This window comes from Scyliorhinus torazame, chromosome X (assembly GCF_047496885.1).
Source record: "Scyliorhinus torazame isolate Kashiwa2021f chromosome X, sScyTor2.1, whole genome shotgun sequence".
NCBI lineage: Eukaryota > Metazoa > Chordata > Chondrichthyes > Carcharhiniformes > Scyliorhinidae > Scyliorhinus > Scyliorhinus torazame.
Window position 1 is genome coordinate 18,514,976 of NC_092738.1, and position 21,883 is coordinate 18,536,858.

The following is a 21,883-nucleotide window of genomic DNA, read 5'->3' on the forward strand; positions in this document are numbered from 1 at the left end:
TCCGGGTGCTCCGGTTTCCTCCCACAGTCCAAAGATGTGCAGGTTAAGTGGATTGGCCATAATAAATTGCCCTTAGTGTCCAAAATGGCCCTTAGCATTGGGTGGGGTGACTGGGTTATGGGGATAGGGTGGAGGTGTGGACCTTGGGTCGGGTGCTCTTTCCAAGAGCCAGTGCAGACTTGATGGGCCGAATGGCCTCCTTCTGCACTGTAAATTCTATGATTCTATGATTATTCCCTCCCTCCTGCTCTCTCACTCTCTCTCTCTCTCTCTCTCCCTCCCTCTCTGGCTGTCAGGCACCAGAGGGGCCTCTTCCCTGGAATCAAGTTTGTCCTTTGAATAAAAGTGTGCCAACACACACACAAACGTGATAGTGTTATCATTACTCCCCCCCACACCTTGAGCTCCACCTGGTGCCACTTGGGGAGTGGGGGGAGACGAGATAGAACATAGCACAGTTCAGGCCCTTCAGCCCACGATGTTGTGCTGACCATTTATCCTAATCTAAGATCAACCTAACCTCCACCCCTTCAGTTTACTGCTGTCCATGTGCCTGTCTAAGAGTCGCTTAAATGTCCCTAATGACTCTGACTCCACCCCCTCTGCTGGTAGTGCATTCCACACACCCACCACTCTCTGTGTAAAGAACCAACCTCTGACATCTCCCCTATACCTTCCTCCAATCACCTTAAAACTATGTCCCCCCGTGACAGCCATTTCCACCCTGGGGAAAAGTCTCTGGCTATTCACTCTATCCATGCCTCTCATCACCTTGTACACCTCTATCAAGTCACCTCTCTGCCTTCTTCGCTCCAGTGAGAAAAGCCCTCGCTTCCTCAACCTTTCTTCATAAGACATGCCCTCCAGTCCAAGCAGCATCCTGGTAAATATCCTCTGTACCTTCTCCAAAGCATCCACATCCTTCCTGTAATGAGGCGACGAGAACTGGACACAATATTCCGAGTGTGGTCTAACTAGGGTTTTATAAAGCTGCAGCAAAACCTCGCAGCTCTTAAACTCAATCCCCCTGTTAATGAAAGCCAACACACCATACGCCTTCTTAACAACCTATCAACCTGGGTGGCAACTTTGAGGGATCTATGTACGTGGACCCCAGGATCCCTCTGTTCCTCCACACTTCAAAGAATCCTGCCTTTAACCCTGTATTCAGCATTCAAATTCGACCTTCCAAAATGAATCACTTCACATTTATCAAGGTTGAACTCCATCTGCCACTTCTCAGCCCAGCTCTGCATCCTGTCAATGTCCTGTTGTAACCTGCAATAACCCTCAACACTTTCTACAACTCCCCAACCTCCGTGTCATCGGCAAACTTACTAACCCACCCTTCCACTTCCTCATCCAAGTCATTTAGAAAAACCACAAAGAGCAGAGGTCCCAGAACAGATCCTTGTGGGACACCACTGGCCACCGACCTCCAGGCGGAATACTTTCCATCCACTACCACTCGCTGTCTTCTTTCGGCCAGCCAATTCTGTATCCAGACAGCCAAATTTCCCTGTATCCCATGCCCCCTAACTTTCTGAATGAGCCTACCATGGGGAACCTTATCAAATGCCTTACTGAAATCCATATGCACCCCATCCACTGCCCAACCTTCATCAATGTGTCTCGTCACATCCTCAAAGAATTCAATGAGGCTTGTGAGGCATGACCTGCCCCTCACAAAGCCATGCTGACTATCTTTAATCAAACTATGTTTTTATAAATAATCATAAATCTTATCTCTCAGAATCCTTTCCAATATTTTGCTCACCACAGATGTAAGACTGATGGGCCTGTAATTCTCAGGGATTCCCCCATTCTCTTTCTTGAACAGGTGAACAACATTCGCCTCCCTCCAATCATCCGGTACTACTCCAGTGGAGAGTGAGGACGCAAAGATCATCGCCAACGGCGTAGCAATCTCCTCCCTCGCTTCCCATAGTAACCTTGGGTATATCCCGTCAGGCCCAGGGGACTTATCTATCCTGATGCTTTTCAAAATTTCCAGCACATCCTCCTTAATATCAACCTGTTCGAGTCTATTAACCTGGTTCACACTGTTTGAAACTTGTGGCCACCCCCCTCCCATTGCTGAAATATTAATTTCAGCATCGGTTTGGCATTCCAAGCGAGATTGTGAGTGCGTGTGTGAGGGAGAGGGGAATATGAGGGTGTTGTAGGGTGCGGAGGGAGTCAGTGTGTTGGTTTTGTGTCAATGTTGTGTTGCCAGACCATGTGAGGAGCATGACTGGGTGAAATGGATTAATGGACAGTGCTGTTTTGTTTTTGGGGACAGACAGGGGGGGTGGGTCTCTGGCCACAATTGGAGTATTGTGTGCAGTTCTGGTCACCTCACTATAGGAAGGATGTGGAAGCATTGGAAAGGGTGCAAAGGAGATTTACCAGGATGCTGCCTGGTTTGCAGGATAGGTCTTATAAGGAAAGGTTAAGGGAGCTAGGGCTTTTCTCTTTGGAGCGGAGGAGGATGAGAGGCAACTCAATAGAAGTTTATAAGATAATGAGGGGGATAGATAGAGTGGACGTTCAGAGACTATTTCCTCGGGTGGATGTAGCTGTTACTAGGGGGCATAACTATAAGATTCAGGTTGGGAGATATAGGAGGGATGTCCGAGGTAGGTTCTTTACTCAGAGAGTGGTTAGGGTGTGGAATGGACTGCCTGCTGTGATAGTGGAGTCGGACACTTTAGGAACTTTCAAGCGGTTATTGGATAGGCACATGGAGCACACCAGAATGACAGGGAGTGGGATAGCTTGATCTTGGTTTCGGACAATGCTCGGCACAACATCGAGGGCCGAAGGGCCTGTTCTGTGCTGTACTGTTCTATGTTCTACATGGTTGTCCCAAGTCACAAAGCAGAAAGCAGGGTCTCCCAATACCCAATGGGATGATCGGAGGAGATTCAAGTCAACTTTCATCCGCCTCTGGAGCAGGGTCATACAGACTTTTCACTTTTCTGTCTCTCCACGCAGATGCTGCCAGACCCTGTGTGTTCAACCAACATTCTCTGTTTTCATTTCAACTTTTACTCAGGCTGGGGGGGGGGGGATTGGATTGTTGCCCAATTTTAGGGCGGAGAGAGGCAAAAAAGAAAGTGGGATCAAGAGAATTTCAGGAACAGATTAGGGCATAGATTTTAACATTGGTTGCCTTTAATTTAACAAATCAACTTAACACCAAAACTCTTCGTTGGTTTGCTGGATGGGATAGAGGGGGGGAGAGATTTGTTTTGTGGGTGTTAAGATATTCAACCCATCACCCAATGGAGGGAGGAGAAACTGGGAACCATGAGTACTGATCGAACTGGAACGGCAATTTTTACTTTTTGTTTAAAGGGAGGTTACACACGGCGTTTAGATGTCACCTTCCTGAGCAAAATGCTCAGGAGGAAGTTAGGAAGACAGCGGCAAGTTCAGTTGTAAAATATCGAGACATTAAGGGGAGGTGTTGACCACAAGGAGTTTTTGCAAAGCGATGATGTTGCCACTCAATGCATGGTGTGTAGTGAGACACTATTCACATTGTCCCACCTCAACTGTTTCATTATTAACCGGGGGGGGGCTGCTCCCTATTCAATTATCAACAGAATCTTCCAGGTTTCAGAGGTTATCGCTGTCAAGATCCGCAGCAAATCTGTGCCCCACCCTGAGTGTGCATTCAGCTCCAGTTCAAACCTATTCCCAGGTGCCCGCAGTGGGGACTCTATCAATACAGCCACCGAGCTCATTGTCCAAATTCCAGCTCTCCCTGCCAGGTACCTGGGGGGGGGAGAAAGGGTGTTTAATGTCGGTGAATGAGTGTGTGAGGGATGTTGGTGTGTGGGGTTGTGTAGATGTGTATGTGGGGGGGGGGGGGGCCCGTGTATGTTGGGGGTGAGGGGCTGCTGTGTTTTGGGATGGGATGGGGAAAAGCAGGAGTGTCCAGGGGGGGGGGGGGGGGGCACTCAGGAAGTGGCCCTCCCCCTCTCACAATACTCACTGGCTGGACAGCCCAGGAACGCTTGGGGGTGGGGGGTGGAGTGAGGGGGGTGGGGGGGAGTGAGGGGGGTGGGGGGGGTGGGGTGGAGTGAGGGGGGGTGGGAGGGCGGAGTGAGGGGGTGGGGGGTGGCGGAGTGAGGGGGGGTGGGGGTGGCAGAGTGAGGGGGGTGGGGGGTGGCGGAGTGAGGGGTGTGGGGTGGTGGAGTGAGGGGGGTGGGGGTGGTGGAGTGAGGGGGGTGGCGGTGGTGGAGTGAGGGGGGTGGGGGGTGGTGGAGTGACGGGGTGGGGGTGGGCGAGTGAGTGGGTGGGCGAGTGAGGGGGGTGGGGGTGGGCGAGTGAGGGGGGGTGGGCGAGTGAGGGGGGTGGGGGTGGGGCGAGTGAGGGGGGTGGGGGTGGTGGAGTGAGGGGGGTGGGGTGGTGGAGTGAGGGGGGTGGGGTGGTGGAGTGAGGGGGTGGGGTGGTGGAGTGAGGGGAGTGAGGGGGGTGGAGTGAGGGAGGTGGGGGGTGGCGGAGTGAGGGGGGTGGGGGTGGCGGAGTGAGGACGGTGGGGGTGGCGGAGTGAGGGTGGCGGAGTGAGGGGGGTGGGGGTGGCAGAGTGAGGGGGGTGGGGGTGGTGGAGTGAGGGGTGTGGGGTGGTGGAGTGAGGGGGGTGGGGGTGGTGGAGTGAGGGGGGTGGCGGTGGTGGAGTGAGGGGGGTGGGGGTGGTGGAGTGGTGGGGGTGGGCGAGTGAGGGGGTGGGCGAGTGAGGGGGGTGGGGGTGGGCGAGTGAGGGGGGGTGGGCGAGTGAGGGGGGTGGGGGTGGGCGAGTGAGGGGGGTGGGGGTGGTGGAGTGAGGGGGGTGGGGTGGTGGAGTGAGGGGGGTGGGGTGGTGGGAGTGAGGGGGGTGGGGTGGTGGAGTGAGGGGGGGTGGGGTGGTGGAGTGAGGGGAGTGAGGGGGGTGGAGTGAGGGGGGGTGGGGGTGGTGGAGTGAGGGGGGTGGGGGTGGTGGAGTGAGGGGGGTGGGGGTGGGCGAGTGAGGGGGGTGGGCGAGTGAGGGGGGTGGGGGTGGGAGAGTGAGGGGGGTGGGGGTGGGCGAGTGAGGGGGGTGGGGGTGGGCGAGTGAGGGGGTGGGGGTGGGCGAGTGAGGGGGGTGGGGGTGGGCGAGTGAGGGGGGTGGGCGAGTGAGGGGGGTGGGCGAGTGAGGGGGGTGGGCGAGTGGGGGGTGGGGGTGGGCGAGTGGGGGGTGGGGGTGGGCGAGTGGGGGGGTGGGGGTGGGCGAGTGAGGGGGTGGGGGTGGGCGAGTGAGGTGGTGGGCGAGTGAGGGGGGTGGGGGTGGGCGAGTGTGGGGGGTGGGGGTGGGCGAGTGAGGGGGGGTGGGCGAGTGAGGGGGGTAGGGGTGGGCGAGGTGGGGGGGTGGGGGTGGGCGAGTGAGGGGGGTGGGGGTGGGCGAGTGAGGGGGGTGGGGGTGGGCGAGTGAGGGGGGTGGGCGAGTGAGGGGGATGGGGTGGGCGAGTGAGGGGGTGGGGGTGGGGGAGTGAGGGGGGTGGAGTGAGAGGGTGGAGTGAGGGGGGTGGGGTGTGGAGTGAGGGGGTGGGGGGGTGGAGTGGGGGGTGGGGGGGTGGAGTGAGGGGGTTGGGGGTAGAGTGGGGGGGGTGGAGTGTGGGGAGTGGGGGGGTGGAGTGAGGGGAGTGGGGGGTGGAGTGAGGGGAGTGGGGGGTGGAGTGAGGGGAGTGGGGGGGGTGGAGTGAGAGGGGTGGGGGGGTGGAGTGAGGGGGGTGGGGGGTGTGGAGTGGGGGTGGAGTGAGGGGGTGGGGGGGTGGAGTGAGGGGTGGGGGTAGGGGGGTGGGGGGGTGGGGGAGGGCGCGGTGGGGGAGGGGGGTTGGGGGGGTGGAGTGAGGGGGTCGACGGGGTGGAGTAAGGGGGTGGAGTGGGGTGGTGGTGGGGTGGCAGAGTGAGGGGGTTGGGGGTGGCGGAGTGGGGGGGTGGCGGATTGGGGGGGGTGAGGGTGGTGGAGTGAGGGGGGTGGGGGTGGCGGAGTGAGGGGGGTGGGGGTGGCAAAGTGGGGGGTGGGGGTGGCGGAGTGAGTGGGGTGGGGGTGGCGGAGTGAGGGGGTGGGGGTGGGTGAGTGGGGGGGGGCGGAGTGAGAGGGGTGGGGGTGGCGGAGTGAGGGTGTGGGTGTGGCGGAGTGATGGGGGTGGTGGAGTGAGGGGGTGGGGGTGGCAGAGTGAGGGGGGTGGGGGTGGCGGAGTGAGGGGGGTGGGGGTGGTGGAGTGAGGGGGGTGGGGGTGGTGGAGTGTGGGGGTGGTGGAGTGTGGGGGTGGGTGAGTGGGGGGGGGTGGGGGTGGTGGAGTGAGGGGGGAGGGGGGTGGCAGAGTGAGGGGGGTGGGGGTGGCAGAGTGAGGGGGGTGGGGGTGGCGGAGTGAGTGGGGTGGGGGTGGCGGAGTGAGGGGGGTGGGGGTGGTGGAGTGAGGGGGGTGGGGGTGGGTGAGTGGGGGGGCGGAGTGAGAGGGGTGGGGGTGGCGGAGTGAGGGGGTGGCGGAATGATGGGGTGGTGGAGTGAGGGGGGTGGGGGTGGCAGAGTGAGGGGGGGTGGTGGTGGCGGAGTGAGTGGGGTGGGGGTGGCGGAGTGAGGGGGGTGGGGGTGGTGGAGTGAGGGGGGTGGGGGTGGGTGAGTGGGGGGGTGGGGGTGGTGGAGTGAAGGGGGTGTCGGTGGGAGAGTGAGGGGTGTGGGGGTGGTGGAGTGAGTGGGGTGGGGGTGGTGGAGTGAGGGGGGTGGGGGTGGTGGAGTGAGGGGGTGGGGTGGGTGAGTGGGGGTGTGGGGGGTGGCGGAGTGAGAGGGGTGGGGGTGGCGGAGTGAGGGGGTGGGGGTGGCGGAGTGAGGGGGTGGGGGGGTGGCGGAGTGATGGGGGTGGTGGAGTGAGGGGGTGGTGGAGTGAGGGGGGTGGGGGGTTGGAGTGAGGGGGGTGGGGTGGGGGTGGCGGAGTGAGGGGGGCGGAGTGAGGGGGGTGGGGGGGCGGAGTGAGTGGGGTGGGTGTGGCGGAGTGAGGGGGTGGGGGTGGCAGAGTGAGGGGGTGGGGTGTGGCAGAGTGAGGGGGTGGGGGGTGGCGGAGTGAGGGGGGTGGTGGAGTGAGGGTGGTGGGGGGTGGTGGAGTGAGTGGGTGGCGGAATGAGGGGGTGGGGGTGGCGGGGGGGTGGGGGTGGCGGAGTGAGGGGGTTGGGGGGGTGGAGTGAGGGGGTTGGGGGGGGCGGAGTGAGGGGGGTGGGTTGGCGGAGTGAGTGGGGTGGGGTTGGCGGTGTGAGGGGGTTGGGGGTGGCGGAGTGAGGGGGTGGGGGTGGCGGAGTGAGGGGGTGTGGGTGGTGGAGTGAGGGGAGTGGGGGGCGCGGAGTGAGGGGGGTGGAGTGAGGGGGTGGTGGAGTGAGGGGGTGGTGGAGTGAGGGGGGTGGAGTGAGGGGGGTGGTGTGAGGGGGGTGGAGTGAGAGGGGGGTGGTGGAGTGAGGGGTGGTGGTAGAGTGAGGGGGTGGAGTGAGGGGGGTGTGGGTGGTGGAGTGAGGGTGGTGGTGGAGTGAGGGGGGTGGGGTTGTGGAGTGAGGGGGGGGTGGTGAAGTGAGGGGGGTGGTGTGAGGGGGGGTGGTGGAGTGAGGGGGTGGGATGAGGGGGGTGTGGGTGGTGGAGTGAGGGTGGTGGTGGAGTGAGGGGGTGGTTGAGTGAGGGGGGTGGTGTGAGGGAGTGGGGGTGGTGGAGTGAGGGGGGTGATGTGAGGGGGGGTGGAGTGAGGGGGGTGGGGGGGGTGATGTGAGGGGGGTGGCGGAGTGAGGGAGTGGGGTGGTGGAGTGAGGGGGGGTGATGTGAGGGGGGGTGGTGTGAGGGAGTGGGGGTGGTGAAGTGAGGGGGGTGATGTGAGGGGGGGGTGGAGTGAGGGGGGTGGGGGGGGTGATGTGAGGGGGGGGGTGGTGTGAGGGGGGGGTGGTGTGAGGGGGGGTGGTGTGTGGGGGTGGTGGAGTGAGGGGGGTGATGTGAGGGGGGGGTGGTGTGAGGGAGTGGGGGTGGTGGTGTGAGGGGGGGGTGGTGTGAGGGAGTGGGGGTGGTGGAGTGAGGGGGTGGGGGTGATGGAGTGAGGGGGGGGGTGGTGTGGGGGGGGGGGTGGAGTGAGGGGGGTGATGTGAGGGGGGGGTGGAGTGAGGGGGGTGGGGGGTGTTTTTCTGGTGAAAAAGTCACCCAGTCAGCGCTGGAAACTTGGGAGCTCTTTTGGCAGAATGTCTGTTTCACAGATTTAATCGCAAGGAATTTCTGGTATGCATAAGCAGAGACAATTGATTCCAGTTTTCACAGGAGACAGGGGGAGGGTGTTCCTGCAGAGAGATTGGAGAGAGATTTCTCCCCGGGTCTGCCCTGGTTGCTGCCACCCTCCCCTCCATTGGGGCAGGGGCTCATTTCCAATGTTCAGCACCAGGCGAGGGGTGTGAGAAGGAAGCGTCTCTCTGGACATGTTTTTTTGATGTATATTTGGGAGCTGTCACATGCCTGGCCATGATCCTCCCCTTGCTGCTCCAAGGAGTGGTTCAGTCTTAATGGGCAGAGCCTGAAACTGCAAGGAAATTGAAAGAGAACTGCAAGTATCTGAAAGGCGGGAGGAGCTTCGGGGGCTTTTTTCTCTTACCCCCCCCCCTCCCCTCTCTCTGTCTCAGTTGGTTTGGGAAATCAGATCTGGGAAGAACCAAGTGAAGTCCTCATCCTCAGAGCCCCTCTCGCCCCCCCCCCCTTCCCCCCCCCCCTTTCCCCCCAAATAAAATAAGATTCCCAGTTCTGATGCTATTCAAGGTGCCTTTTACTGTTGAGGACATTTCACCCAGAGCAGGAACTATTGCTTCTACTGATCTGGAGAAGGTGGGAGAGGGGGAGACGGCACTTGTAACCTGACCCAACATGATCTTTTCAAATGTTCCCGTAAGAATTCCATCAGCGAAGCAGGTAGGTTAATTCTTGTGTTTCCTCTGCATTTTTTTTTCTCTCTCTCTCTCTCCTTTAGTTTGTGTCCTTGTTGGCGATGTTCTGCCCGGTTGCTTTTTCTTTTCTGCTCGCAGTCCCCTGCTTGTTTATTTTCCCCCAAAACAGATGGGATGTTTTAGACATTGCGAGGTCCGCTTGCATGGGAGTGTGTTGTGTCGCAGGGGCCGGGGGGGGGGGGGGGGGGGGGGGGGCAAGCTGGGTGGCAATGCCACCCAGGGTCTTTTTCCTGCGATCTTCAGAGAGTTTCCCCCCCCCCCCCCCCCCCCCCCCCACCCACACACACACAACGCGGTGTGCAATCTTCACTTTGTGGCCTGCACTTTGGGTTTCTCAGATGCCCTTGGGCAGGGACCCATTGTAAACAAGCTGAAATGGGACATCCTGTACAAACACGACTGATAAGTCAATAATTGGTTTAGCTTTGCAGGTTGCAGTGTCAGGGGATGGTCTTTGCCCTTTGGTCGAAGGCGGAAGCTGACCCAAGCTTGGGGACAGTTGCGGGCGTACAGCAGGGGCTGGGGGATGTTTTGGACACAGCACCCACATGATGTCACGGCAAAGTGTGACTGTTGTTTGTGGGACTGCAAATATCATGTTACGGCCACGAATGGTGCGTTAATGCCAACAATGGCGTATTGGTGTGGTGTGTTAATGCCAACAATGGCATATTGGTGTGGTGTGTTAATGCCAACAATGGCATATTGGTGTGGTGTGTTAATGCCAACAATGGCGTATTGGTGTGGTGCGTTAATGCCAACAATGGCGTATTGATGTGGTGTGTTAATGCGAACAATAGCGTACTGATGTGGTGCATTAATGCCAACAATGGCGTATTGATGTGGTGCGTTAATGCCAACAATGGCGTATTGGTGTGGTGCATTAATGCCAACAATGGAGTATTGGTTTGGTGCGTTAATGCCAACAATGGCGTATTGGTGTGGTGCGTTAATGCCAACAATGGCGTATTGGTGTGGTGTGTCAATGCCAACAATGGCATATTGGTGTGGTGTGTTAATGCCAACAATGGCGTATTGATGTGGTGCGTTAATGCCAACAATGGCGTATTGGTGTGGTGTGTTAATGCCAACAATGGCGTATTGGTGTGGTGCGTTAATGCCAACAATGGCGTATTGGTGTGGTGTGTTAATGCCAACAATGGCGTATTGGTGTGGTGCGTTAATGCCAACAATGGCGTATTGGTGTGGTGCGTTAATGTCAACAATGGCGTATTGGTGTGGTGCGTTAATGCCAACAATGGCGTATTGGTGTGGTGTGTTAATGCCAACAATGGCGTATTGGTGTGGTGCGTTAATGCCAACAATGGCGTATTGGTGTGGTGCGTTAATGCCAACAATGGCGTATTGGTGTGGAGCGTTAATGCCAACAATGGCGTATTGGTGTGGTGCGTTAATGCCAACAATGGCGTATTGGTGTGGAGCGTTAATGCCAACAATGGCGTATTGGTGTGGTGCGTTAATGCCAACAATGGCGTATTAGTGTGGAGCGTTAATGCCAACAATGGCGTATTGATGTGGTGCGTTAATGCCAACAATGGCGTATTGGTGTGGAGCGTTAATGCCAACAATGGCGTATTGGTGTGGTGCGTTAATGCCAACAATGGCGTATTGGTGTGGTGTGTTAATGCCAACAATGGCGTATTGGTGTGGTGCGTTAATGCCAACAATGGCGTATTGGTGTGGTGCGTTAATGTCAACAATGGCGTATTGATGTGGTGCGTTAATGCCAACAATGGCGTATTGGTGTGGTGTGTTAATGCCAACAATGGCGTATTGGTGTGGTGCGTTAATGCCAACAATGGCGTATTGGTGTGGTGCGTTAATGCCAACAATGGCGTATTGGTGTGGAGCGTTAATGCCAACAATGGCGTATTGGTGTGGTGCGTTAATGCCAACAATGGCGTATTGGTGTGGAGCGTTAATGCCAACAATGGCGTATTGGTGTGGTGCGTTAATGCCAACAATGGCGTATTAGTGTGGAGCGTTAATGCCAACAATGGCGTATTGGTGTGGAGCGTTAATGCCAACAATGGCGTATTGGTGTGGTGCGTTAATGCCAACAATGGCGTATTGGTGTGGTGCGTTAATGCCAACAATGGCGTATTGGTGTGGAGCGTTAATGCCAACAATGGCGTATTGGTACGTTGTGTTAATGCCAACAATGGTGTATTGGTGTGGTGCGTTAATGCCAACAATGACATATTGGTACGTTGTGTTAATGTCAACAATGGCGTATTGGTATGGTGCGTTAATGCCAACAATGGCATATTGATACGGTGTGTTAATGCCAACAATGGCGTATTGGTGTGGTGTGTTAATGCCAACAATGGCGTATTGGTGTGGTGTGTTAATGCCAACAATGGCGTATTGGTGTGGTGCTTTTATGCCAACAATGGCATATTGATACGGTGTGTTAATGCCAACAATGGCGTATTGGTGTGGTGCGTTAATGCCAACAATGGCGTATTGGTGTGGTGCGTTAATGCCAGGAATGGCGTATTGGTACGGTGTGTTGGTATGGTGTGTTAATGCCAGGAATGGCCATTGGTATGGTGTATGAGTGCCAGCAATGGCATGTTGGTATGGTGCATTGGTGCCAGGAATGGCCTTTGGTATGGCCTCGAGTGGATGGCATAAAAATGGCATTCGCGTTTCTGTGATATGAATTACGAATGGCATTTTGTGATGGCTCCCATATGGTTGGGCAGCGGATACAACACCAACTATGTACTGTGTGATGGGGCTGTGATTGGCATGCTCGTGATAAAAATAGTGTCACCACAATCCAGATCTCTGAGCTGCAGGAACTTTGTTCACTGATAACTTTCCAGCAAGTCCCTCAAAAGAAAACTCCTAATTAGTCATTTAATGATACCATCCCACGAGGAAGCAAATACAGAACAATTGCCAGTGACATTACAGCAGACTGCCTTCACAATTAGCTTCCAATTGCAGTTTGAATTCAGTCCAGGTTGGTTGAAAATGTTGCCTCCATTCAGCTTAATCTCAGATAACCTCACTTTGCTCTTGAAATAGCCGTTACTTTATATTCAGTTGCTTTTCGAAGGGATTTTGCCTGGATTTGAAGTAAGACATGTTTGTAGATTTCTAAAATGTGTTTTGTTATTTAGTATGTTTCTAACATTCACCTGGAATATAGATGAGTAGGTTATGGGATCGATGCTGTTCTGCTGAAGGTTTGAACTAGAATGGCTGGGATTTCAGAATAATACTTAGCTTTCGTTTGCCCTTGTGTGTCCCAGAACTGTTGCAATAAAACGGAGAGAGAGAGAATTTGGCCAGTGGCGTTTGTTAAAATGACCCAAGTAGATGTGATGTTCTGTCAATTTTGCCGTTTTGTTCCTTGCTCAACACTTATTGTTTCCTTCGTTCTCTGCAGTTATAGTCCATACGTGGCTCAGCTGGCAGCTCACCTGTCTAGGTATCCGAAGGCTGTGGGTCAGTGGTGGGCAACCTATGCCCTGGGGGCCACATGCAGCCCATCTGGGTTCTGAGTGGGGCCCACGAGACATTTTGTTGACCGTTGCCCACGCGCAGGGTCGCCACATTCCGCTGATTTCCGTCCGTGTAGTTTTTTCCCTCCCGGTGTGACTGAAGTGATTCACACGTAAAGCGAGGACAAGTGAAGTGAGGTGTGTGCTGATTGCTCACAACATTGAGTGTGAGAGCCGTGCCAAAGTGGAAATATTTCTATTGTTTTCACCATTTGAAGTTGATGAGAGTTCTATTAATATATAAATGATGAAGCATTTTCTCTAACTCGTTATGAAATATTCGGCGTGTATTAAATGTGTTTAATCTTATTCATGGGGTCACGGTTAGTGAACAATCCTGAGTTCAATCTTGCGGCCCAAGGAGGGTCACTCGTGCGGCCTACTCACTGGCCGAGGTTGCCCATCACTGTGAGTTCGTTGTCCCACTCCGGCACCTAATCCAGGCTGTCACTCCCTGGTACTGTACTGAGCACAATGCCCTATGAGGGCATTAGTGACCATGGACATCCATTCGATTGGTCCATGATTATGTTTGACAAAGTACTGCAATGGTTTGTCGTTGCCTTCTGAAGTATAGCTAGCCAGGAAATTCCCCCACTCTTACTGCCTGCCGTCAGGCATATAGGAAGGATTTACGGGCTGATAATTGAGCACAATGGTGGCTATGCTTGGAAAAGTACTTCATTGGCAGTAGCGTGCTCTGGGATGTTGTGAAAGGTGTTACATAAACGCAAGTCTTTGGCCAGGATTCTCCAGTCATCGGATTTCATTTTTCCCGCCAGTGGGCTTCCCAGGGGCGTGGGGTGTTTGCAATGGAAAATTCCATTGACAAGCGGCGGGAAAACCGAATCCCGCCTCCAGCGAGCGATGCGCGGCCGAGACGCAGGCGGCTCGGGGTCTGGAGAATCCCGCCTTTTATTGCTAACCTTGTTAAGTATACTGGCTGCGCAGAGATATGTGACAGTAACTCATCGTTGTTAAGTAGACCCAGCACTGAGTGTTAAACCGAGATAATGAGGTGCTCAAGCTGAGGGCTGAGCATGCTGGGAAATGGAATGGCTCCCAATTCCGACATCCCAGTGTCAGCATTGAGCGCTCTCGGATCAGGCACAGCACAGCGATACAGAAGACGGCTCTGACTTCCCACAGAAGCCCCTACCCTATTAACAGAGGAGCCTACCAGCCATCAGAGAGTCAACTGGACTAGATTTGAACCTGAGTCCCAGAGGTGAAAGGTGAAAGGTCAGTGTCCACCCCACCACAGGATCTAGTTCTCTGACAGTCTCCTCCTCCTAACATTTGACACAAAGCCATTGCAACTGTTTAAAAAGTCAGTGCACGAGGGACTGCTGCGTTGACGTTGTTTAATCGGATCCCTTATCCCGATTTCCCATTAGCCCTGCAATTCTGGGTAGATCTTGAGGGGAGGGGGGGGGAATTCTGGGAGGCAGTTCACAGGCAGTCGTTTGACCAGAGCCAAGCAAAAAGAGCTGGTGGCTTGAAAGAAAGAGGCCCCGAGGTAGCTCCTGTGGGACGTGACATTGGGGAGGTAAGGGGTGCTTGCTTTGAATCGACAATGATTCAGGGTGGGGGGGGGGGGGGGGGGGGGGGGGGGGTTGGGTGTAGAGAGCTGGGGCTAGCTCAGTCTGTACCTGACCTGGGAGTGATTTATCGCTGACATTATCAGAAAGCACTCGAGGTGACTCCCTCACCTGGACTAGCATGTGCTCAGCACATAAGTGCGGGTACTGTTCTGTAAGCAGCAATGCAAACACGACAGGCATGTAAACAGGAGGCACTCCTTTAATTAGAGCCAGCCCCGGTGTATAACCCCGAGGTCAGTCCAATATATTTTTACTGCGTGGGCTTTATTGTTGCTGGGCATCGGAAGATGCTGACGGTGACCCCGGCAGCAATTCAGCTCCATTCATTGACATACCTTCCCTCCGCACATGATCACCCAGAGATGTACAGCATGTGGAGGCTGCGGAGGGCAGTGTAACCTAGAATCTTGGATCACATTACCAGGGGCTGTCCCTCGAGGGGACTTTGCTTTGCCCTGGGGTTTGTGGGCATGCAATGGTACACTACCCCTCAGCCCCCTCCCTACTCTATCTGGTCTGCGCACTGCAAATCGCGTGGCGTAGTGGAGGGAAAATCCAGTCAAGACTTTCCTGTCCCGAGAGTTCAGTTCGGGACTGCTCTAGGAATTTGAGCACGTCCCAAAATCCTGCCGCTCAAGCCCGAAGCAAATCCCGTTCAGGCCTTGCCCCCAAATGCTCATTGACCCACACCGATTTCTGGTCTCGCAATATCATTGTTTTAAAATTCTCATCCTTGATTTCAGGTCCCTGTAATGACCCCATCACCCCTCCCTATCTCTGTAATCTCCTCCAGCCCCTCCAATTCTGATGCCTTAGCATCTCCAATTTCCTTGCTCCGCCATTGGCGGCCGCGCCTTCAGCTAAGCTCTGGAAGTCCCTCCGTAAACCCCTCCGGCTCCCTCTCTCGCTCCTCCTCCTCCAAGACATGCCTTAAAATCTTTTTTTTTGTTGTAAATTTAGAGTCCCCAATTCATTTTTTCCAATTAAGGGGAATTTAGCGCGGCCAATCCACCTACCCTGCACATCTTTAGGTTGTGGGGGTGAAACCCACGCAAACACGAGGAGAATGTGCAAACTCCACACGGACAGTGACCCAGAGCCGGGATCGAACCTGGGACATTGGCGCCGTGAGGCAGCAGGGCTAACCCACTGCGCCACCGTGCTGCCCTTGCCTTAAAATCTTAACTGTTTGTCAGAACTATTAGTCACCTGTCCCAACATCTCCTTTGGCGTTTCAGTGCCCGATGTTGTCTAATAATTGCTTCTATGGAGTGCCTTGGGTTGCGATATAGATGCAGTTGTGTTGGACTATGCAACGAGGAATGGGCTGAACAGCCTGCTCTTTACATAGAATTTACAGTGCAGAAGGAGGCCATTCGGCTCATCGAGTCTGCACTGGCCCTTGGAAAGAGCACCCTACTTAAGCCCACACCTCCACCCTATCCCCGGAACCCAAGCTAACCTTTTTGGACACCAAGGGCAATTTAACATGGCCAATCCACCTAACCTGCACATCTTTGGACATGGGGTTATGGTGATAGGGTGGGGGTGTGGGCTTGGGTAGGGTGCTCTTTCCAAGAGCCGGTGCAGACTCGATGGGCCAAATGGCCTCCTTCTGCACTGTAGAATTCTATGATTAAGATTTGGCGCGCCATTGGGGGGGGGTCTACAGAAGTGGCAAGAGAAGCAGTTGGTTTGAGGTGCTCCTGCTCTGATTGGATCAGTAAGAGTGGGACCAAACGAGGGGGCATTCCACCAAACTGGACAATGGAGGCGAGGCACTGGAGGGAGGCGATGACATGGTCGACTGCCAACGGCTGCAGAGTCCAAGAAGAATTGGGGGCTAGGGGCAGGGTGGGGGCGATAATGAACCATTGGCCACAGTTAACAGGATTTCGATCATCGCTTTGCTTTGGACCGTTTTGGGGCTGTTGGAGATGCCCAATTGGACGGGCTCAAACATGCAGACAGGGGTGGGGGAAATGGGCACGAATCTGGAGGCACCACACTTCGAAGGAGAGGAAAGAAAAGGTTGAAGGTGGGTCGGTAGTTTGGACAGGCAGAAGGGTCAAAAGGTTAATTTCTTTTTGTTGTTCTTTGGGGAAGTGATGACGGTGGCTTCGACAAGGATAGGGACAGTTCCTGAGGAAACCATTGACTGTCAGCTCAGTCATCCTTGAAGGTGGGGTCAGTTCCGGTGAAGTAAACTGTAAATGGTGGATTCCATTCAAATTGGAGCCTGCAGGGAGAGACACGCCTTCTGTATTATACAGATCAAACAATCTCCTCGCTGTGATGCTTACGCTCTGAGTTACCAGGATCAGGGCTTATTGTCTCCATTAATCCCACCATTTCCCAGAAATAGCAGTTTCATTATTGTATTTTCCTGAAACAAAGGTGAAAAATTTCAATACTCAGGTGTTCCTTCCAGTTTGATCCCCGACGTTACCATTCCATTTGGGGGGTTTTTCGGGCCAAAGAATTCCGACGGCCACATTTGAGTTGTTAATTCAAGTATGTGTCAACATTTGCTGTCATTATTCATCATTCAATATGGCTTGCAGGAGGGAATCACCGCTGCCCCAAAATGGCCGCCGCCTTGGCTGTGAGCAACTTCCCTCCTTTCTTATTTCAGTCGTATGATATTAGGTTATTCGATTGATCTTTTGGCAGCACTTGGGACTCATTGCCACAAGTTCTGGGTCCTGCAATTTGCAATGCAGCACATTAATTTCTGCTTATTCCTTGTCCCGTTGGCTGCTGGGTCACTGCACTGACCCACCCTCACTACTCTTCCCCCACTAACTCACCCTCATTACCCTTCCCCCGCCACCCATCGTCACGGCATCCGCCCCTCCCCCGATTACCACTCCCCTTTCTCATGGACTCATCCCGCCTCTCGCAGATCTCATCCACCTCCTGTCTCTCATGGACTCTATCATCCCCTCTTTAGGGGACCCCGTTCCGCCTCCTTTCTCACAGACCCCCACCCTCCTCCTCTTTGATTCCAATTCCTCCCCCACTCCCTCCCTGGGCTAAAACCTCCTCTCACTTCCCCAACCTCCCTCACAGCTCCTCCCCTTCTCGCTCTCTCCCTGACCCCCTCGCTGCTCACTGCAACGAGCAATGGACTATCGGCTCTTCCCATCATGCACTGGCGGTGTGCTGTAAGATTACAATCTTCAAGAAACTTTCCCACTGGCTTTGAGAGGTGGGAGTAAGCAACGCTTCAGAAATGTCCTGGCCTTTGGGATTTGGTCATCAGAAGCAGATGTTGACTGCATAGGTCTTCCATTGTTTACAAGAGTGAAAACAAGCTTCTCCCGCCAAAAAAACAACTACAGATTTCAAAACTGTACCTCACAATTCTTGCCAAATTTGTACGATGTGTGCGTGCTCCCTCCTGCCCCCATCTCCCACCCCGTAACCTTTTCCATCATTCATTTTCCCTTGTGTCTCGCTCCCCTGACTAGATCTGCCTCATATGTTATCTAAAAGGCCGTGGCTGTCCTTATCCTCCAATCAGGGAAGTACAACAGCAACCACACGCATTAATATGGCACCTTCAATGTCGCAAAGCATTCGTAGAGCATCACGTGCCTTATCAGATAAGGTCAGACGGCAAGCCAATTGAGATACAAGGGTAGGAGGCTAAAAGCTCCCCTTGTGGGAGGAACCCGGAGCACCCGGAGGAAACCCACGCAGACTCCGCACAGTCACCCAAGCCGGGAATCGAACCTGGCGCTGTGAAGGGAGGGGCGAGACCTTAGCGAGATTTCAAAAACCAGAATGAACATTTTTTAAATTGAAAGCTTCACAGGCGCGGCACCAATATAGGTCTGAGCGCATTCGGCGAATGAGGCTTGGTGTGAATTAGGGCACAGGCACGTGTTTTGAATAGCTTCAATTTACAGAACGTGCGAGATGCAATGGTGGCTCGGTCAACATTGCAGTAGTCTCGGAATGTCCAACAGGCCAATACATTGCCATCTGGGCCTCTCGTACACAAATTTATTTTGAACAACCCTTAACTGTTGCTGTGTATCACCTGCCCCTGTTGCCGATGTGAATCCTGCATTCGTGAATCTTGGTCATGTTGTCAGGCAAAGGGTCCCCAAAAATCAGCAACTTTCAGGCGGGTGAAGGGCGATTTTTAAACCTTGCTTAGTTACTGTCTGTGCTGCCCACTGCATCACTGGCATCCGAGAATGGAAAGGGGGGCGACCTCTGCCAAACAGATGGCACCCAGAACTTCACAATTTTTTAATGTGCGGGTTATTGCAACCCGAAAGGTCTTGCTGACAGGCACTGGTGGCACCCTGTCAGCAGAAATCTGGGCCAAGGGTGCCCAGTTGTTGGGTCTCGGCTCGAGTCTGATTCGCTTGCGGACCACGGATTATGGGGCTACGACAGGAAAGTGGAGATGAGGATTTATCAGATCCGGGCCGGAATTCTCTGGCTGTTGGGATTCACATTTCCCGCTGGCAGCGCACCCCCGCCTGCGGGTTTCCCGGCAGTGTGGAGTGGCTTCAATGGGAAAAACCATTGACAAGCGGCGGGAAGAGAAAATCCAGCCGCAACAAACAACGTGCCACCGACAAACTGGGGACCAGAGAATGGAGGAGCAGACTCAATGGCCTACTTCTGTTCCTGTGTCCTATGAGGAGGTGGGTATCATGCATTTTAAAGAGGAAATTAACCCTTCTATTTCACTTGTAAATTAGCAACTTGCAAATGAATTCTTGGTGGGAAGACCTGGGAATTTAAAGAAAAAACTCAAGAGCATTGCGATGTGTTTCCAGAAACTGTGTACAAAATACGTTTTCACTGCTGCCCAGATAACCTCTAGCCAGCTACGTGTCGGTCGTTACTCTGCCAGCAGGGAAACTGACCTTAATTGCCAAGCTCAATCAGAGTGGTTGCAGGAAGGAGCTCTATTGTGCAGTCAGCTGTTCTGCACCAGACCTGGGAGTGCTTGTTGGTGACAGAGAGTGCTTCAAGAAGAACGTATTCCATCCCTCATCTGAGTGAGCTCAAACCGGCAAGCCAGCAGTTTTTTCTTCTCTCCTCGTGTGTGCTCTCTCTCTCTCCATTTCTGTCTTCTCTCACGCTCTTCTCTTTATGGGCCGCTTCTTCCTTCTTGCCAAAGTCTCTCGGCAGGATTTTCCGGCCTCATCCTGCTGTGACAAAGCCCCGCTTCACCCCTGCCCCCCCCCCCTTCCCATGCACCCCTCCAGAACGGGGCGCATGTAACGGGAAACCCAGTTGACAGTGGCGGGACCCAATGATCCGCCACAAAACACGCCACGGGGCAACGGAGGCCGAAAATCCCGGCCAGTGATTCTTGGCACGTGACTCCCCTGTCGTGGGGAGGGGGGGCGGCCGGGGTGGGGGGGTGGGTGCGGGTGGCATGACCACCAACTGATCTCTTTCCTCAACCGATGGGCTAAAGTCTACGGCCCCGTCGCAGAGTGGCCTGGAAAATGCGGCGAGCCGTTCAAAAATCCCTTGACTTCGGCGGGAGCGGAAAATCTCACTGGAAATCCGCTACTGAACATGATACAGCTACTTGGGGCGTGGGTATCAAAAGAGGGTTGGTGGTTTCTCTCTTCCAGTTCGGACAGGGAGTGGGTGGGGTCGCTGTCAACGGGACTGGCTGGAAAATCCCACCTCGCGACTTTGGTGGGAACCAAAAAAAGCCTGCCAATGTATGGGGCCCACGTGTACAAAATGGGTGCGTACCCAAGAAACCAGCCCAACTAGCTTCTTCGGATCAGAAACGTGTGTGGGGCGGGGTGGGAGGGGGGGGGGCGGGGTGCAAAGAGAGAGGTGAATGGCTGCATGTGCAATTAAAATTGTCTGGAGGACATTCAGAATCAATCAAGTGCAGGACGGGTAGTCACGTGTAGGCCAGGCTGGGACGCTCCCTTTCCTGAAGAACAGTACTGAACTTGATAGGTTTTTACAGTCAATCCAGCAACTTTCATAGCCCACAATTGACCAGATTTATTGATTTCCGGATTAAATTTACAGCACGGACGCAGTCCATTCGGCACAAATGCTTTGCGTTGGTGTAAATGCTCCACACGAGCCTTATTAGGAAGTGATTTTTGACATTTGAGCTTCATCACCGTAATCGTAATAATGCGCTCTTAATTTGTGCCCCTGTACCACTTCCCAGAGTTTAATTTGCTGTGCCCTCTTTTTGAATCCTGATATCATCAAACAACGTGGGCACTTTACGTCAACATGCTTTCGTCGCAGATATAAGCAGGGGCCCATCAAATGTTTTTCAGACGTTTAATGAGATCTTTATTTTCCTCTGCGTCCGTGGACGCCTCCATCAGATTCTCACAAGTGCAAAATGATATCTGTTAGAGACGAGGTAAGCAGCCACGCATAAACCGTAGGTTAGAGCACAAAGGGGTTTATTATTACTTGCAATCAAATCACCACCACTCCCCCAGAGAGTCTCCTTCACCGACCTGCACCCAGATCGGGGTTTTTATACTAGAGGGGCTACACCTGTAAAGGGGAAGCCTTGCCCCTTTCCCGGGGAAGTTCATATTCCCTGGAGGGCACAGGAAAACCTGATGGTGCCTATCCCGTGACCTCCCCTGGGGGTTATCACACTATTCCATTTGTAAGTTCTTTTGAAAGCTCGGAAACGGAGCCTGTTCCATGATGTTATGTTTCCATATTCCATGTTCTTTGTTCTTTAGGGTTTTGGCCAAGGGTGATATCATGGTCCGTGCAGTCTTCGAGGACCGAAGGGCCTGTTCCTGTGCTGTATTGTTCTTTAGGGTTTTGGCCGAGGGTGATATCATGACTGGTACAGGCTTGGAGGGCCGAAGGGCCTGTTCCTGTGCTGTATTCTTTGTTCTTTCGGGTTTTGGCCAAGGATGATGTCATGATCGGTACAGGCTTGGAGGGCCGAAGGGCCTGTTCCTGTGCTGTATTGTTCTTTGTTCATAGTGAACATGATGCAGCTACTTGGGGCGTGGGTGTCAAAAGGGGGGTGGTTTCTCTCTTCCAGGCTTTGTGAATCAAGCAATTTCTATCTTTGTTTTTGGTTCCCAGTTGCCGTGATTTTCTTTGTACCTCCCCAAACATTCTCTTTCCCCGCTTTAGACTCACTTTGACAGCGTTTTGCCACCTGTGTTCCATTGCGTGGGAAGTTGTGTGAAACCTGAATGAGAGATTGGAAGAATGGATTTTGCGCCACACACGTTTAACCGCTCTGGAAGTGCAGTGACTGTCAAAGACGGAGTCGGCCATTTTGCTTGCAGACAGCAAGGGAATGCTGCCCACGTAATTGGTTGGGTGTTGGGAAAGATGCCAAGGGGCACCCCTGAACTCTTCCAGCCAGTGTGATGAAACCCTCAACATCTCTCTCAGCCATCTGGGAACAGGAATGGAAGAAGTGAGAGCAGGATGAGGCCATTTGGCCCATCTGATTGTGGACCTTAACTTTGCTTTCTTGTCTGTCTCCCTTGACTCCTTTGTCGGTCAAAAAACCTGTCCAACTCGGCCTAGAATATATTCAACGACCAAGCCTCCACTGCTCGTTGGGGGAGAGAATTCCAAAGATTAATCACCCTCTGAAAGAAGAAATTCTCCCTCACCTCAGTCTTAATTGGGAAACCCCTTATTGACTTGTGTCCCCTTTAAAATCATGGTACGTCCCAAGGTGCGTCACAGACTGATGAAGGAGGTACTTTTTAAGGAGTGTCTTAAAGGAGGATTTTGAGGTGGAGA

General features: G+C 54.1%; 1 protein-coding gene across 6 annotated transcripts in view; it reads left to right on the plus strand.

The window, feature by feature from the left end:
• LOC140405379 (RNA-binding motif, single-stranded-interacting protein 2-like) overlaps window positions 1-21,883 on the plus strand; it is a 326,884-nt gene that overhangs the window by 3,204 nt on the left and 301,797 nt on the right. The window contains exon 1 of one of the 6 annotated variants that reach the window (XM_072493709.1): window positions 8,646-8,950. The exons of 4 other annotated variants lie outside the window; for them this stretch is intronic. In XM_072493709.1, coding sequence (XP_072349810.1) covers window positions 8,906-8,950 — 45 coding nt within the window. In that variant the 5' untranslated portion in view covers window positions 8,646-8,905. Of the gene's footprint in view, window positions 1-8,645; window positions 8,951-21,883 lie in introns of those variants that run through there. One more of the 6 variants, XM_072493708.1, reaches the window with a different exon arrangement.